This window comes from Ceratosolen solmsi, unplaced genomic scaffold (genome assembly GCF_000503995.2).
Source record: "Ceratosolen solmsi marchali unplaced genomic scaffold, CerSol_1.0 scaffold13, whole genome shotgun sequence".
Lineage (NCBI taxonomy): Eukaryota > Metazoa > Arthropoda > Insecta > Hymenoptera > Agaonidae > Ceratosolen > Ceratosolen solmsi.
Window position 1 is genome coordinate 10,641,143 of NW_011948418.1, and position 18,852 is coordinate 10,659,994.

At 32.5% G+C, this 18,852-nt stretch overlaps 1 protein-coding gene across 7 annotated transcripts in view; it reads left to right on the plus strand.

Moving 5' to 3' along the window:
- The window catches only part of trio (trio Rho guanine nucleotide exchange factor), a 110,930-nt gene extending 93,530 nt beyond the window's left edge, over window positions 1–17,400 (plus strand). For 6 of the 7 annotated variants that reach the window (XM_011497205.1, XM_011497199.1, XM_011497201.1 and 3 more), the window contains 12 exons: window positions 535–694; window positions 1,372–1,599; window positions 2,181–2,369; window positions 3,025–3,311; window positions 7,058–7,331; window positions 13,478–13,822; window positions 14,362–14,563; window positions 15,033–15,324; window positions 15,487–15,723; window positions 16,394–16,729; window positions 16,923–17,115; window positions 17,201–17,400. In XM_011497205.1, coding sequence (XP_011495507.1) covers window positions 535–694; window positions 1,372–1,599; window positions 2,181–2,369; window positions 3,025–3,311; window positions 7,058–7,331; window positions 13,478–13,822; window positions 14,362–14,563; window positions 15,033–15,324; window positions 15,487–15,723; window positions 16,394–16,729; window positions 16,923–17,115; window positions 17,201–17,308 — 2,851 coding nt within the window. In that variant the 3' untranslated portion in view covers window positions 17,309–17,400. Of the gene's footprint in view, window positions 1–534; window positions 695–1,371; window positions 1,600–2,180; window positions 2,370–3,024; window positions 3,312–7,057; window positions 7,332–13,477; window positions 13,823–14,361; window positions 14,564–15,032; window positions 15,325–15,486; window positions 15,740–15,780; window positions 15,920–16,393; window positions 16,730–16,922; window positions 17,116–17,200 lie in introns of those variants that run through there. The other variant, XM_011497204.1, reaches the window with a different exon arrangement.
- The last annotated feature ends 1,452 nt before the right edge of the window (window positions 17,401–18,852 follow it).

Below are 18,852 nucleotides of genomic sequence, written 5' to 3' on the forward strand. Positions count from 1 at the left end.
AAGTGACCGCTTTAGGTTTTACTCCCAAATCCATTGCTTTTGTTTTCTTATCTAAAGATTTAAACTGAAAAGAAAAAAGTTTTAAAATTTAAATATGAAATAATTTGATATTCCCTGGATAAGCCATGAATATTATTAATAAACATAGTAAATTAGTCTTTTCCGCCATAAAAATTGATATAAATAATGTTTGAAGGAGTCGTTGAAATGAAAAGAAAAACACACCAACGATACGATATTTTGATAATTATTCATTAGATAAGGAGGTATTAATTGATTTTACATACGATCATGAAGTTTTCGCATTCCCAAATTAATGTGAATTGAACGAAAAATCTTCGTGCCAATATTTATCCAACTCCGCAATAATCATAAAATATTTAATGTATGATTATTGTAAAATGTATTCTCGATTCATAACAGATTTTGCATTTGAAAGCTCAATCGAAAGCTAAATTAATTTGTCAGAATAACGATATTGAAAAAATACAAATCTCATTATTAACTCGAAATGTTAAATAACATTTTTCACAGTTGCTTCCTCAAGTCTTTGGAACACTGCCTTGAACGACCCGAAGAGCTTGGCCCGCTTTTTAAGCGGTACGAGAGGAAGTTGCACATGTATGTCGTTTATTGTCAGAATAAGCCCGTTTCCGAGTACATAGTTTCTGAATATATCGACACTTACTTCGAGGTAAGTTCCACACAATCGATATTCTGGTAAAAAGTAATATTTTTAACGTATTCGGTTAACTAAGTTGGATGGTAAAGAGTAAGGATTTTACGCCTACGAATTATTCATGATTCATATATTAAGTTGGGGGGTCGCGTTCGTGAATTTATTAGGCGATTATTTGCATGAATTATGAAGATCATTATTACAGGTATTCTTAAACGTTTATCAATCATTGTGCAGCGGTCATTAGAACGTTGAAATTCTGAAATCATTCACATAATACAATCATAATATTCTACTACATTGTACTACGGCGAATTCTTTTTTTGCGCAACAGCAATTTTTAATCAAAGTTCTGCGTAAAATATAAATATTCTTTTGTAGTTGATGTAGTGATTGATGTAATTAAAAATTTTCAGTAATCGAAGAGACTGTAAAATACGCGGCGAGAAATCGGTCATAAGTTTTACTATATTTAGACAAGTATTGAAACTAATTTTCAAAACACAGAAAAAAAAAGCTTGAAGTAAATTTAAAAAGTCCTAGTTACATGTTATTTCTCGAATATTTTCTCTGCAATTCAACACGTAAAACAAGCGAGAGAAAAACAAAAACGGGAGACGTGGAAGGTACTTTCAAAAGTTTATATCATGCTATATAAGGAGCTACCTCTACCATTGTGTCGTGTGATACAGGAACTTAGACAAAAATTGGGCCACCGGCTACAATTGTGCGATCTTCTCATAAAACCAGTGCAGAGGATCACCAAGTATCAGCTACTGTTACGCGAGGCCCTGAGATTGACGGAACGCACGCAGAGACTCTCGGAAATCGAGGGCCTCAGAGCTGCTGCGCACGTAATGCGAGTCATACCCAAAGCGGCCAACGACATGATGGACGTCGGCAGGTTGCAGGGTTTCGATGTACGTCTGACTTTTCTTCTTCTTCTTTTTACTCGTCCTCGAAGCCCCTTGGTCGTCACGATTGATTACACGATTGAATATACAATCACGACGTGGCACAATGTTACAAGGGATTTTTAAATAGCAATAGAGGATCCGTCGAGCTCCGTAATGATTTCCAATCTCCTCGCTCTTATTATACAAATACTTATGACGTATAAATATCAAACTTAAAAGAAAAAAAACCTTTTGCTTACATTGTTTTATATAAATTATTCTATATAAAAGCTAGATAAGAGCTTGCTCATGCTTTCGCACGTCATCAGCATTCACAAATTTAATTAATGCTTCAACATTAATTTTCTCCCCTTTCAAATTACACTTGAAATACTTAAAATAATTTACGTCCAAAGTACAATTTTTATTTGCGAACGCAATCATTATTGAAGCGTCAATTTCAAAAGTGAAAATAGCATGACTAACGAAAGTAGGTAATTGTTTTAATGGTATTATTTATTTTTAATTGCAATAGGAAATCTAATATTGTTGAAAAACACCGATTTATCGTTCGTAAAGTTTGACCGAATGAAATATGTTTACAGGGAAAAATAACTGCGCAAGGTAAACTCTTACTTCATGGACCATTAATGGTTGCTGAGCTTTCGTCGCTGCCAAGTCGAGGAAGAGAATGGCAAGTGTTCCTCTTTGAACAAAATATTATCTTCAGTGAAGCTGTCGGTAAAAAGACACAATTTACAAATCCCGCCTACATATACAAGGCTCATATTCAGGTAATAAATAAAATCTAAAATAGTTTTGTTTTAAAAATAATCGATTTCGACCATTTTATCGGTGAAGTAACACCATATAAATCACACGTATATTTAATAATAATACAGACAATTATTTTAGATTTTAAATATTGTCTTTACTAATACTAATATATAAAATCCGTAGTTGCTATTATTATTATAACGTTTTTAAAAATTTTATGGGGTGTTACTCTATCGCAATAGACTATTGCGTTATATATATATATATATATATATATATATATATATAATATGTCGATACAAGTAGTACAATACAGTTTTTGCTTATTTATTTTATCGTATTATTATTACTATTATTATTATTATTATTAAGCCATTCGATAACAGTTTAATGCGAAGGGCCATTAATTAATTTAGATTAATTCATATTGTCGTTTTGGTACGGTTGTCGCTACTAAGATGATAGTAAAGTCATATTAAGCGTATTACCAATTCGTAATAAGAATCTTTGAAATAAAACAAAAATTAAAAATTTTAAATTATCAATTTTAATGTCCATCGTCGTTAGTTGTAAAATAAAGTAGTACAATTTAATAATAGATATACACGTACTCGCACTACTCCAGCTTCCACAGTCACTTCGATTTCTTAACGTCTTAATCGTAACCCGCAGGTGAACAAAATGAGTCTGGAGGACTCAGTCGACGATCCGGAAAAGTTCATTATCCGCTCGACGGATCCACGTAAGCCTGGTCTAGGTTTCATGTGTTATTGTTGTCCTGTTACGAGTGATGAAATCGTTACGGGAAGCATCGGTGGCTCTGGGAGTACTTCGGGCAGCGCACTACGACGCCAAGAGTGGGTTGACACCATCACCTCTATACTACAGACCCAGCGCGATTTCCTCAAGGCAATACAGTCACCAATCGCCTACCAAAAGGAACTTACCAAAGATCCACTGTAAGCTGGCTCCGAACACCTCAACAAAACCCCACACCTCACTCCACCAGCCCACAAATACAATACCCGCCCAAAAAGAAATGACTCGAGACAGTTAAATCTAAACCTATTTAATAATATTAATAATATTAGTAATAATATTAATAATAATAATAATAGTAATAATAATACGATAAAATAAATAAGCAAAAACTGTATTGTACTACTTGTATCGACATATTATATATATATATATATATATATATATATATATATATATAATAATAACTCTTAACTCACACAGCAGAACCAACCTAATAATTAAGAAGTGTATGTATACTAATAGGGATTTTTGTTTTATCGACATTCGCATTACTATGGAAATAATATTATATTGATTTAAGGTCGTCGAGGTTTTTGCCATAAATCAATTACGGGTAAATTATGCATATTTTATAAAGGATTAGCTGCCAGAGAAGCATTATATTTAGTGACTAACAAATCTTTAAAAGAATAAAGAAGAGCAGAAAAAAAAGCATTGATAACATCTGGATATACTTATAAAAAGAGTACAATTTAATGATATTGAAAAATAATAAATATTAGCTTTATGAAATAGGATAATTCATATTTTGGGAGTACGTAGTTTTACCAAGTTTTTAAACGCTTAGAACATTTCTAATTATTTATTTATAAAATTTTAAATATATTATTTTAATGTAATAAAAATTATTTTCTTTTATTATTTGGTACTTAACCGAATATTTACCTATGGCACTTTAAAACCCAATTTATAAGATTATGCAGACATAGATTTTCTATTTTTCGCTTAGTGAATATCGTTAAAATAATTCGCTCTAGAAAAATAAGCGACGATAAGAAATGAAATTATCCTTATGAATGTACTGTGAGTAACTTGAAAATTACTAAAGATAAATCATTACTGTACTTATAATACGAATATCGATAAATATGTCCTTAGCGGTATTCCACATCGCTTTCAAAATAAAATAATTATTATTATTAACGATTAGCAATTAATAATTAACACTACAAAGAACAAGCAAAAATGAATAAGACAATTCTCATGCTATTCGACTACATTCTAGTCTTTAATGCTCGATTTGTGAATAGTCGTCGTTGCGACATATTTTTGTATATTTTATATAAAAATAACTATATACATATACATTTACATACATGCAGACGCGCATATGTATGTACATACATAAAAATGCGCGCGCACGATTACACACGCACGATTACACACACTCGCGCGCGCGCGCGCGCGCGCACGGAGAGTATACACACAAACACAAAATATCTCTGTAAGCGACAGCAAGTGTAGTCGCTATATGCCTCCTAATTCCTTTACAAAAACCGATAAACACAATATTTTATGCCCTCTTTCGAGATAAATTGATGTTCTTTACATATAGATGAAACACATTTCACTTCTACTTTCTTAAAAGATCCACAATATTGCTTAGTTTCTGATTTTAAACTCATTAACTGTCTATTCTATTTTCCCTTTTAATACCATTTTCAACACCAATTTTAGAAAGAAGAAGAATAAAACAATCCTCTACTCATTATAATCCCTTGGTAGACGAATGCTTCTGAAAAGCCTTGAACAGATTTGCATTTTTTCTACGAACCTTCGTTTCTTCAAGCCTGTATTCTATTTTATATTTTATTATTATTTTTTATTTTTTATTTTTTATATTGAGAAAGTTTCAAAGATTTTCAGACATTCCTTTACGCCGGAATTGCCTTTGCGCGTAATCTTTGGCTTTTTCCAAAAATGTACTACTATGCTCAAATACAATTATTCTATTGATTACAAATTTGAAAGTAAAAATTATTTTAAAAAATATTGTTCTATAACCCTTTATGGTAAGAAAAGGACAAAAACTAGCTTTAACTAGTTCTTTTTCACACATTCACAGTTTCTCTGTCTCTTTCTTCAACAGAGCCTTTGAACGCGTAATAATCCGTTCCAATGTGCATAATTATACATACGTGTATGTATAACATTATATTAAGTATATATTGCTATTGTCGTATATATAAATATAAATACAAGTATAAATAAATACGCTGAGAAGAAAAGTGAGAAATCAAAAAATGATTAAAAAAAAAAAAAAAGAAAAGTGATGCAAAACGTTTATCTCGCCAGCGAGAGAAAAAGACAGAATGAGGGATTATGTCTGTTAAAAGGATACGTACACTTCGCAAGAAAAATGTAACAATGAAAATTGTATGATATATTTATAATAATTTTAATAACGTTTATAAACCCATAAAAGCCATAAAGCAAACACGTTTGCGCTTTTCGCACATTGCTGCGCTCGGCGAAAAGGTGTTTATTACATTGTAAATACTATAAACGAGGGGAAAAAAAAGGAAGAAATACGTATTAGTCGGAAGATACAGCAACGGAAATAAAAAAGTGACAAAAAAATTATCTTATAATGGACTCGTAAGCGTAATACTTTGTTTAGAATAAATCTTAAATTGACCAAGAGTTTCTATCGCGTAATCTGTAATTCCTTCATTTAATCCCGTTCCTTAAAACTATTTTGCCTGATTCTTCTTCTCTCTTATCACCAGTGTTGTGTTTTCTTATCAAGCAAAAAAAATTACACTAACAGTTTCTCGACTCACGTTTTGAATTTCTATTGTTTTTTTAACTGTACTGTGCATCAATTTCAATTTAATCAACACAGCATATAACTTTTACGCTGCACTTCATTTCGAGCACTATTTTATTAACTGCTTTTTATATTTTATTTTTATAAAAACGCAGTACCAGACGTAATGTGTTTATTAAAATTGTACAAGAAAATATATTACATGCGTCAGAGGAATATTTATGGAGCTTTATGGAGATATGCTTAACTACTAACATGGTTTTAGAAAGAAAGAAATGAAAAAATCTGTCACGTGATTCTGTCTTGCTATTTTTACTTTCGACGTATTCAATTTTTGTTTTTATTTATGTCTATTTATCAATTTTGTTTAAATATTTATGTTTCTTTGTACATTGCCAATTTTTCTATATATATATATATATATATATATATATATATATATATATATATGTGTGTGTGTGTGTGTGTGTGTGTGTGTGTGTGTGTATATTCATGCATGTATCAAGAATTTATCTAATTATTAAAATTTTGTAAAATAAATGTAATAAATGATATTATTAACTTATTATTTTTGAAAAAAAAAAAATTTCTCTCAAGCTGTTTGTTCGCTAAGTTATTTTTGTATTTAGTGGTTATTTTGTATAATATAAATTCATTACGCATACCGAACGTTATATTATATTTTTAATACTGTAAAGTGATTCATTATCAGTATGACAATTCATGCTAATTTAATATATTATATAACATGAGCCGTTTTAATCCGAGAAAATTTCTATTATTATACTGTTGACAATGTACGTGTAGTGCAATTAAACAAGGCTCGTCTCGATGCACTAAGAAAATTGAAATTTCCATGATCATTACAAAAATAAGAGTGAACGGTGCTTGTTTTAAAGCATCGCTTCACTCGCACTATCACAATGGATATTGAGCTTCTACGAAGCGCAAGACAGAATTACTTAAAACAGTGGGCACGTCATTAATATCGACAAGTATGTATGTACCAGCGAGGATCGACAATGAAAACCTAATAAATAACTAAGAAAGATAGATAAACGTCGACGGTACTGTGTTTTTATCACCATTCATTTATGATTTGCTGGCATGCAGTCGCGGCTCGACGCCGGAACCGTCCTCGTCGTCCTCCCGCTCGCTTCTGCCAATCATCAGCAAGGATCGCCAGGACTCGGCGACGAGCAGCGCCGGGAGCACACCGACGAGGAAAAGCCAGCCGATACATCGCTCGCGCACCGGCGGACCCCTGGACGGAGGTGACATCGACGCGCCCAGGACCCCTAGTCCCACTAAGAGCAAGCTCAATTTCCTCGAGGGATTCCGAAATACGCTGCGTGCTCGCTCCCCAGTGCGCATCGGCTCCGTACCGGTGAGCACACACATACACACGCCCACGTACACCGACACTTACCGCGCGCATATGCTCACGTACGTATTGGACACACGGTCATGGACAAAGTAAACGGGTCGCCAAAAAAAAAAAAAATGTGGGTACGGTGCTTGGAAATTTTATTGAAAATTGTCCGTTAAAAACGAATAATATCTCATTCCCGTCAACATCTATTCACGTCTCTATTCTCTACTCCAAAATGCCAAAATTACCACTCATCTTCACTTTTATATTTTTGCCATTTTTATTATTTTCCCTCGTGTGTATAATGTGTCTAGCGGGACAAAGGCATACTAACTATTTTTATTTTATATTACGTGGACATTTATCATTTTATCCATGACTGTAAATGTATAGGAGATGACGATTATTCTTCAATCCGCAATCTCATTATTGTACGTGAGGGATATCTCGAATTTCTCTGACAAAATTCTAGCTATAACTTTGGCTTTTCTCGTAATACTTACTTTACATAATACACAATTAAATGATAAACGCGTATAATTAATTGGTTAAAGGATATCGAGACTTTGATAATGGTATTTTTTTTTACGAATAATTTATAATACTTTTTGGTTTTTTGATTTTCTATCTTATTTGTGCCTTAACCCATCCACAGTAGTGCATTAGTTTAGAAAATTATTTAGTTATTGTAGAAAATTTCTTTAAGAATTTGATTCTTTGCGAATTATGAGATCATTTATCACATTTCTTTTTCTTAGCTTTTTTTTCTTTATTTTTTAAATCAATGTACAAAATATTAAGAAAAAGAAATCTGATTAATACTCAATATATTCAATAGAAAAACATGAAAGATAAAAGAAAAGACATATTTTTGTAAAAAAAACTTGTTCGCTTAAAGTAATTCTGCTGTACTGGAATGATTCTTTTTTTACTCTTAACACATTCTCTCTTTTCTTAATTATTTAGAAAGTATTATCAATAATTTATTTTTAAAGAGTGAATCGCAGATCCGGAATTGAATAATTATTTTATTATAATCTAACTTATTCTTTACCCTTTTATACTATCAATTAGCGTAACCTAATTTCTAATAATATTACCTTATTGTGAGCTGCTATAAAAAAAAAAAAAAAAAAAAAAAACAAATTTTCAAAGTAATTTATAATAGATAAATTATTTTATTCGAGGTATTTAATAATGTCTAATAGGCGTATACCACAAATAATATAAATATTTTATTAGATAAAAATGTTAAAATAAAAAAATAAAAATTCATAATGGTAAAATATAATAAGGATATAAAGAAATATTCCCCATTAATATTTTTTTTATTACAACGATTATTTCATAAAACTTATAAAGCTTCATCTTTGAAAGTCTATTAAGCATATTTTCAATTCTCATAGTTTTACGAAATAGTCTGCTGAAAAAAGAAAAAAGGAAAAAAAAATAGCCATATAAGTTAATTGCTATCGATAAAAGCATTAAAAATAAAAAATTATCATCTATAAACCCCCTCGATTTTTTTCTTCGATATGATAATTAAATAAATTAGAAATATACGGGAATGAAAACATGAAATACGTACGTATAACTTTTAGAGAAATTTTACATCCAATTTTTTCATTTTCTTTATTCTTTCCTCTTTTCTATTCTTTCTTTTTATTTTTTTATTTTTTCTTTTATATATATATATATATATATATGTATATAAATACAAAGATATATGAAATAGTTAATTTGCATAAAGTCTTATAATCCCTTTGTCCCTGATGTATAAATTCTTAATTGCAGCAGAGGGACACTACTTCCACTTCGTTTTTCTCTTGAAGTCTGTCAGTATTACCGCTCTCTCTCTCTCTCTCTCTCTCTCTCTCTCTCTCTCTCTTTGCCTTCTGCCGTGGCATTGACAAGCAAGCCTACGTACATTTATTACTTTATCAGAAAAACAGATGGGTTTTAACAACGAGATTACAAATAGTCGTGGGGCTTCGTATCGGTGGTGGTGTATGTGCATATATCTATATATCTCGTCGCTCACAGCTGGAAAATCAATTTGCCCCGAAATACAAGCATACAGTAGAACAATAGCTACGAAATAAAAGTACATGCAAACAAAAAGCGCAAGAAGCAAATTCAATAGGAGCGTGTGTGTCTACCATTCTACCGAATAAAAATCTGCTCATCTTTTTCACTTTACCAATGATGGAAGATGGAAGAAAACTTTTTATATTGTCGATTTGGTGATGGTTTTCTCTGGTTAGCGAATGATAATTACTGTGATTAAATAAGTGCTAAAATGTTTATATTGTTACATTGTGATTTATGCTAGATGCTGACTGCTTATAAGGTACGATAGTTTTTTTGACAGCAACAACAGCAACAACAGCAGTAGCAGCAGCAGCAACAGCAGCAGAAGCAACAGTGTTTCATTCTGACGTATTTTCCAGTTGTAGACTGACATTTTAATATATTTATAAAAATGTGTGTGCTTGTAGAAAACAAAAACAAAAACAAAAAACAAAAAACAAAAAAAAAAAAACAAAAAAAAAACAAAAAACAAAAAACAAAAGAAAAAAGAAAAAAGAAAAAGAAAAAATCGAATGAAAAAAAAAGGAGATAAAAGCAAACGGTATTTCAATTGAGTCAATTAAATTTTCGCTCGATGCGACTTACTCTATTAAATTATAAAACCTAATTCGAAAAATAAGTCTACATATGGAAGAAGGAGTGTATGTATTATGGTATATGGTGAGAGATAATAAATTGCGTTGATGTGTAATTTTGATTTTTTGATTTTTTTTTTTTATACGCTATGATGAATGGCGTCTTTAACAGAACGAAACTAACATTACACCTAATTCAATTAATCGATTAAAGTCCGTACGCTAATTATTAAATAGGATTTCCTAACCAGAGCAATGTCTTGCAAGCCATTCTCAAATTTTGACTTATTATACTTTTTACTATTACAAGCGTTAGTTCTAAATTCACCACTACTCTTACACTTCTGGTTCTGGCTACCCAAACTGCTGCTGCATACTTCATATCTCTACTCTACATAGTATTATTAGCTTTCACTTGTGAGAACGATACCACTGTCGTATTAAGAAACCTAAGATATACGTTTAAATGATCTCAAAATACAAGCGGTGCTGGATGGATTCGAAGCATGTTGTTTCGCAGCATGAGCCGGAGCATGTTCACTACCTACTACTATGGTCCGCAAGGAAGAGTTTCGCACGACTAACCTACCGGTGAGAGTGTGATTCGATTAAGAATAGAAGAAATGAGTTTTGCTTCATTTCACCACATTTCTAATTAACATGGCAAATTTTTGTTTTACTTTCATTTTTACACTCTTGTGTTCTCCGACATTTTTATTGGATATTATTACAGCGCACAATTAGGTGACAGATGACAATGGCCAAAGTCAAATTGGTTTTCGCGCTCATTAATTTCCTTTATTTTATCTTATTTTATTCCATATACCTTTAATAATATCGACGTTTTGCATTATACCATTAATTTATTAAGAAATTAATAATCATGCGATTACTTTAGTTGCTTTATTTATTTATTTATTTTTATTTATTTTTTTTTTTATTTATTACTTTTTTTTTTTTTTTTTTTTTTTTTTTTTTTTTTTTTTTTTTTTTTTTTTTTTTTTTTTTGTTGTTGTTTAGAATAAGTAAGTTCTAAGCTGCTTTAATGAGAAAATAAAAATATCAACCCCTGGGCTAAAGATTGTGTAAATATTCCGTTAGAATTTTTCTCTCAGCATTCATTAGTTTAATGGCCTTGTTGCGTATTTCTAACCTACTTTCTGATTTCCTCCCGACTGGCCAAGGGGGTTAATATTCAAATTTTCATACGCTTTCGTCTCTTTAATAAATCATAATATGCTTATTACCTTTAAACGTTCTACTTTAAAAACGAACAATTTTAATAATGACGATTTTTCGTAACTGATTATATTTATAGGTATAATAATGTGATGCTGGTTTCTCTTTCATTTTCATTATTAACATCAAATGCTGTACTTTAATTTTAGTAGAACGTTTTAAGAAAAAATTATAGTTATGACACGGAAACGGGATATAAAATGAAAGTGAAAAAATGCGTTATCCAGAATCAAATCTCTCCTTAAGATTAAGATAAGATAAATTGAGTACCGATCCTTACTGATCTAACGAACAGTCGGCAATATTCTTCTTTAGCTATATCAGGTCTTCCATGGACTTCATTCGAATAAAATGAATTCAAATGGATTAGACTTTTAAATGTTATGACAATTTGAAACGTCATACGAATACTCATTTTCAATCATAAAATGTTATGTTGTCGATTGATAATGATTTTACATTCCAAAGCTTCGAGAGACATTAATGGCGCGTTTCTTTGAAATCTCATGTAATATGAGATGAATACATTACGGAGGTCAGTAAAGTGAATTTTATGTACATAAATGTACTTATTGCGATCGATGCAACTAAGTGATTAATAATTAATATGACAGATTCATTGTAGAAGATTCGAATTGTCGACTAATAAATTCGCGTTAATATACATTCAATACTAATAATAACAAATACGATACTAAAATTCGAATTTTCAAGCATAACGAAAATTATTACTACGAAATATTTAATTGTTTTTAATCATTTAAATAATATTTAAAGGATAAGGGTATGAATAATGCACTAATCGTCAATAACATTGTTATAATTTCTATACTAATATTTGCATTAAAATTCTATTGGTTTTAAAAATTGCACAAAAGAATGTATTTTTAAACAAATGTCAGTTATGATTAATGAAATTTTAATCGGTAAGTATAGTTTATCGACTTTAGATTTTTCATCGAAATTTCGTGAAGAACAATTGAAAATTAAAGTACACATTATAAGTTATAAGTTTAAAAAAAAAAAAACAGAAGAAGAAGAAGAAATTTCATGGGAAAACATGAAATGACTTTTGAAATAAGAAATTTTTTGAAAACAAAGAGAAACTAATAAATTTAGAGTGAAATTTTCAATCTTTATATTACGAATAACTATCAAATTTATATAATTTATAGAATAATTATTAATGGTGGTAAGCAATAACAACGAATTTTTTTTGTAGTTGCTCAGTTCTTGTTGAGACGTGTAATCAATCATTAATTTCCCATTGAACACATTGACAACAAAAAAAAAAAAAAAAAAAAATAAACGATAACATTAAGAATAATAAAAAATTATAAAGTTTCTTATTACATTTGTACATTAATTTTAACAGTATAATTGATAAAAAATGTAAATATATAGTACATATATAAATAACTTTTTATTGTACTAGTGTATAGTATTATTAGATATTGATTGAATGATTTATTTTGTTTGCCGTAACGTTATAAGTTTATTGAATTATTTTGTGGAATGCTAAATTTTTTGCGTACAACATATATGTATTTATTTTAATTAATGGTGTCTAAGTTTGATGTCGATTAGTAATTACATTGGGTATTTATTTAGTTTTTAATTAACTGTTGTAAGCAAGTCTTATATTTCCTTTATTTTACATATGAATGCGCCATGTATCATCGAAAATATATCGATTCTCTATTATAATATTCGAAGAAATATATATATATATATATATATATATATATATATGTGGAAATACGGTTGATGTTCGTAGAAAAGACTTACTTTCAAAATACTAAAATATACAATATACTGCATACGCTTTATTCGGCTTTTTCATTTATTAATCATACTCGAGTAAATAAATGTAAATAAATTCCGTAAGTACTTGATATGCGGCTTCCTACTTTTTCATTGAATTCTATTTTTAATTGCTTTGTTTTCAAATCAAATAGCCATTAAATAATCAACCTTGCATATGAATTAATTGAAAGGCATGCGACGGTCGTTGCACTGTTTAGTATTTTTGTTTTGGCCATTCTCGTTGAAAAACTAAAAATGTACGGCTTAGAATTGCAAATATTTTAGGAGCGCGCTCGGCCGGTAAAGCAGTAGACCCTCGAATCTTAAAAATTTCACTCTAAACGGATGAGGCGATTATTTTGACAATGAAGCAAGCAAGAATGAAAAAACGTCGATAATCCCACATGAGCAAGCCCACATTGTGACAAAGTTGCACCTCCCACGCTATAGGTCGCACCGGGTGCCAGGGTGAGACTCGCGGCGGACTGGGGCGCGCTGAGAGTCGGCGACGAGCTCGTAGTCAGAAGGCTCGAAGGCAATGGCCTCGTCGTCACCCACGCGGACAACGCCAAGCAGGAGCATTGGATACCGGCGAGCCTCATTCCCAACTCCTCGGTGAGTCGCGCCTGGTCCTTCAGACCGCGGAAGCTCAACGCCGACAGAATCGTCCCCAATGAGGTAGCTGGCAACGGAGGCAGTAGCAAGAATCTCGCGCCGCCCTGCATTTCCAGCGCCCCAACCCCCATCAAGGCCAACTCCGGGGAAGTTGCCAGGCTCGCGGTCCAAGTCTCACAGGTGAGTTTCACCGTCAATGAACACCCAACGGCTCATTCATTGGCTTGCAACACAATGAAAAATTCTCCAATGACTTTTCCATACTAAATACGCCTTATCGCTCTTATTCGACGGAGAGTAAATTAACTTGATAATTTAACGATATCTCGACTTAATAAACGACTGACTTGTGTATTAACAAAGTTAATACGCGCGACTGTGCGGCCGCTTATGACCGCTTAAACTTTAGAGTAAGTAATTGGTAGAATTGCAGTTTTTTTTTTTTCATTCTTTGAATTTTTCGGTACTACGCGAAACTGGGCCAAGAAAGTAATTGTTAAAAATAGTTGTGTCGCACATTTGACAATCGACTATATATTTATTTATTAAATTAGACGCTCAGTTCGAGAATGCTGGCATAGAGTTGAAATATTTCCGACAATATTTCTATTGATGAATTGACATTCCTCAATGGCCTATAAAAGATAAAGAATTCATTATTCATTGGTGATGTAGAAATGTAATTGAATAATGTTGGCCATTTGTTGCATAACACCAAGACGGAGGCTGCCGTGGTTGTTTGGAGAAGGGAAGGACAGGATAAGGATATTCAGGAAAACGAGAGGTACAGATTGCGCCAGAGCGCCGGATTCTTCTATTTGGAAATTACGAGATGCAGACCCGCTGATTCAGGAGCGTACTGTTGCAGTATTCAATGTGAAAATGGCTCGTGTTCAGCTAGAATTTACTTATCTGTCAGTGGTAAGTCGAATTTTATATTTAAAAAAAAAAAAACATATATATATATATATTTCTGTTTTTTTTTTTTTTTTATTTATTATTATTATTATTATTATTGGCATTTAGCAAATTGATTTTTAATTATGCGAGAGATTTCTTCGCGGATAATTCTTTCTAAGAATAATAACATCGACAACGATACCGTTAGTATTATTGTAAAATTACTTCTATTAAACGTTCTATTAAACGTTCGTTAAACGTCTGATAAAACGGAATATTCATTATTCAAGACTTAATGTCGTAAGCACTAGCTATCGCTCCCCGACAACCCGCTCTTTCTCAATTTATAATCGATCGAAGCTATCGATCGATTTCACCTTCGATCTTCTCGCCAGCATCTCAACGATACGCTGCGCAGCCTAAAGCCATAGCCAGTCAAATATTTCAATTAGGTACGTTAATAAGCAATGCCCGCAATTGGATTCCTTAGGTGGTACGGGAACGACGTGGGCGCGCGTCCTGGACTCGACGCGTATCGAGGTCGACTGGGAGGGCAAAGAGATCGGCAGATGCGAGGTCGAGTACCGGTCGATGCCCTCGACCAACTGGACGACGGCCCTCGAAGACATCGAGAGCCCACCAGTGGTGCTGGATCTGTTACCGGGCGCGAGCTACAGCTTCCGTGTCGTCGGCAAGAACGGCAGCCTCACCTCGGCATCGCCCGTTGTCAATCTGCCGCTTGGCGACGGGACCGCCTGGGAGGCCGAGCAGTTCGTCGCCAGGTGCGTTACACGTACTTCTCGGGGGTCCCTTGGAGGTGATGGGTGGGGATGTGGCACTCCCCATACACTCCCCGGTCACTCCTTGGTTTCTCTTACGCTCCTTGACGCTCACCATCCAAGCCCACGACACGACTTAATAACGGCCCATCTATCGTCCCCCAGGTACTTGGAGCTCGACGAGATCGGCAAGGGGAGATTCGCAGTTGTGCGACGCGCAAGAGACCGAGGAACTGGCCAGGAAGTAGCCCTGAAGCAAACTCCTCGGCAAAAGCAATCGAGATCGTTAACGCGCGCCGAATACGACTTATTGGCGTCGACGCATCACGGCAACATCGTGAGGGCATTTGCACTCTTTGAGAATGCACCGCAGCTTGGAGTGGACACCATTGTATTGGAGCTGTAAGTCGCCGAGTGGATAATATATATATATATATATATATATATATATATATATATATATATATTTAGGAAGAACGTTTTTTTCATCAACTTTCTAAATCCACCTATTTCAGTGGACATTTCAAATCTTAATGCTAATCGTACCAATGCGCGTTGGACGTGGCTAACCTGCACCTTCCGTATGGATCTTTAAGTCTTTTTTTTCCTCACCCATCATTTTCTAAATAGACCGATCGCGCTCATCGCTTACGGTATTGATAAACGATAAAGATCATATATATTTCACAATCCTAATATCGAGTGATAGGAAAACGTCAGTTTGTCGCAATTCATTGATAAATAAGCGAGTGATTTGATCGTTCATTCGAAATATTCGAAATATTCGAAATATTCGAAAAAACATCGCGTGACCTGGGATTCGAATTTTGTCTATTGGGAGTAAATTGTATTGTTGAGTAATCGATAAGCAGTTGAATGTGAAGTTTCAATTTTCTCGGCAATTAGTAGGGAAACGATTAGTAGGGAATAAATATAATGGATAATTGATGGATATAATGAATGACAGGCTTTTCTTGATTATCAAATGATAATGAGAGAGCAAACCTGGTAAATGAAGTGAGTGAGAATATTAATTCAGTTACCTACGATCGTTAACTAAAATAATTTCCAGAGTACGAGGTCCGACGCTGTTTTGCTACTTGAGCAAAAAGACCGAGTATACGGAAAGTATGGCCAGCAAATTTGCAAATCAACTGCTCTCCGGCCTGCAGTGGCTGCACCGTCGCGACAAGGCTCACCTTGACCTTAAGCCGGAGAACGTCCTTGTCGACCAGGATACGGGTATCGTCAAGCTCATCGACCTGGGCGAGGCGGTGCGTGGACCCGTCGACGAAGTCGTACCCCCGGCGGACCTCGAGTTCGCTGCACCCGAGTCGGTCCTCGGCAGACCGGCCGGACCCTACACCGACATGTGGGCCGCTGGCGTTTTTATTTATGTATTACTCAGGTAACCGACCTATCGTCGTCACGCGCGCTTTTACATGTCAATCGTTCGACCAATGACGATTAATTATATGTTCGAAAAGCCCGCTATGCTCTTTAATAGAGTGGCGGGAGGGATGGGACGAGGTAGCATTTGAATTAAACGATTGATAATAAGACAAATTCAACGTGTAATCTATTATTTACGCTTCTTTCAGCGGACTTTCTCCCTTCTTGGATGATTCGGTCGAAGAGACCACGACGAATATTCTGAAATGTGATTTTTGTTTTCCCGACGAATATTTCGAGACTATATCAAACGAGGCTAAAGATCTACTCAGCAGGCTACTTTGCTTGAGGAGCGAGGATCGAGCGAGTGCCGAATTTTCCTTGACATCGTCGTGGTTTAAGGTACGCCAACTAATCCTCGCTCGCCATTTGAAATAGAACCCTACCGAAGGAATCTTCGATAATTCATCTCTCCCTTAATCCTCAGGTTTCTAAAGGTGCTACTATACCCTCGACGAGAATGGCAGCGTTCACGGAGCGACGAGCGCACTGTTCTAAATCACATCGAGATCATCGCAACAGCTTCTATACTTAACATACTTTTAGCCAATTATCAAATGCGACATATTGATTATTTTATGTGTAAATACAAAACGTATTTAAATTTTGTAAATCGCTCTGTTAATTATTTGATTCCATTCCATGCCACATAAGCCAATAATTATATTTGAAAGAGTATGAGATTTAATTTTTGTCTTGCTTTTCATAGTAATTTATTTGATAATGTTTAAATATTTGTAAATGATTTGTTAAACTGCAATTCACTGTGTTTTATGTATCACGAGGTAATGCTTGGTGAAACTAAGCCTCAAATATTTTATATTGTTTAATATTTATTTTCCGATAATAAAATGTGAGTATTTTTTAAACAACAATTTTCCAATTGTGTATAATTGACTCTATATCTTCCTGAAAATTACAACAAAATATAACATTTATATTTCCAATTTCCAATTTTTTATGTGTATGCACGTGAAGCACTGATAAATTTTGCTAAACCCAATGGTTATATGCGGAATAACTATGAACGTTATGAACGTTTGGTTTTATTGATTACAAGTACGATTATTAGTTTAAGTACTGTAATTACATACATATATATATATATTTATTTATTTATTTATTTATTTTAACTTTTTAGCCAATTTGAAAAGTTCAAAAATTCTATTTTTTTTATATATATAGATTTATCAATTTAAATATGAGATATTTAAGCATAAATTGACTTATTAATACTTACACATTAATCTCTTTATAAAAATACTATATTCCTTATAAGGGAAATTAAAATTGACTTTGTTTAACCAACAAAGCGTTTTATTCAAGTTTTTATTTTTCTTCTATTGCTTAAAATTCTTCATTCAATTTCTTCATAAAATTTTTCATTCAATTCAATGAAAAATGTGTTATTAAAACTTCTACAAATTTGATATAAATTCATATTAAAAAAGTATTTTTTTTTTTTTTTTTTTTTTTAATTTCATTATTTACATATCTATTGTTATTATTATTATTATTATTATTATTATTGTTGTTGTTGTTGTTGTTGTTGTTGTTGTTGTTGTTGTTGTTGTTGTTGTTATTATTATTAACGTAAAATGAAATGACGACACGAAAATTGTCAATATTTTTTCTAATTTTCTATTTTACTTTTAGTATTATAAATTCATGAATTCATGTACTGAAATTGAAATACATCACTTTTTCTTAAATTCTTGCCTACGTCAAATATATTATTAATATTGGCTTTTAACAGAATATTTTGTAATATTAAATCATTAGTTTATTTACACCCTTATAGTGATGAAAATTCTGAAAATATATATGGGATAAATTTTCTAAAAATATTATCTAATTATAGTAATAACAATAACAACAATAATAATAATAATAATCAATTAAATGTTAAAATAATCATGTAATTTTTGTAAATTGAATGTCTTAATATCTTGTTGAAAATGGATGTCGAAGCTTCGTAAAAAGTACTAAAATGAAATTGTTTACAAATAAATTATATGATGATCATAATGCAATAAGGCAATTCGTGACTTAAATTTGAAAAGATATTAAAGTATACTT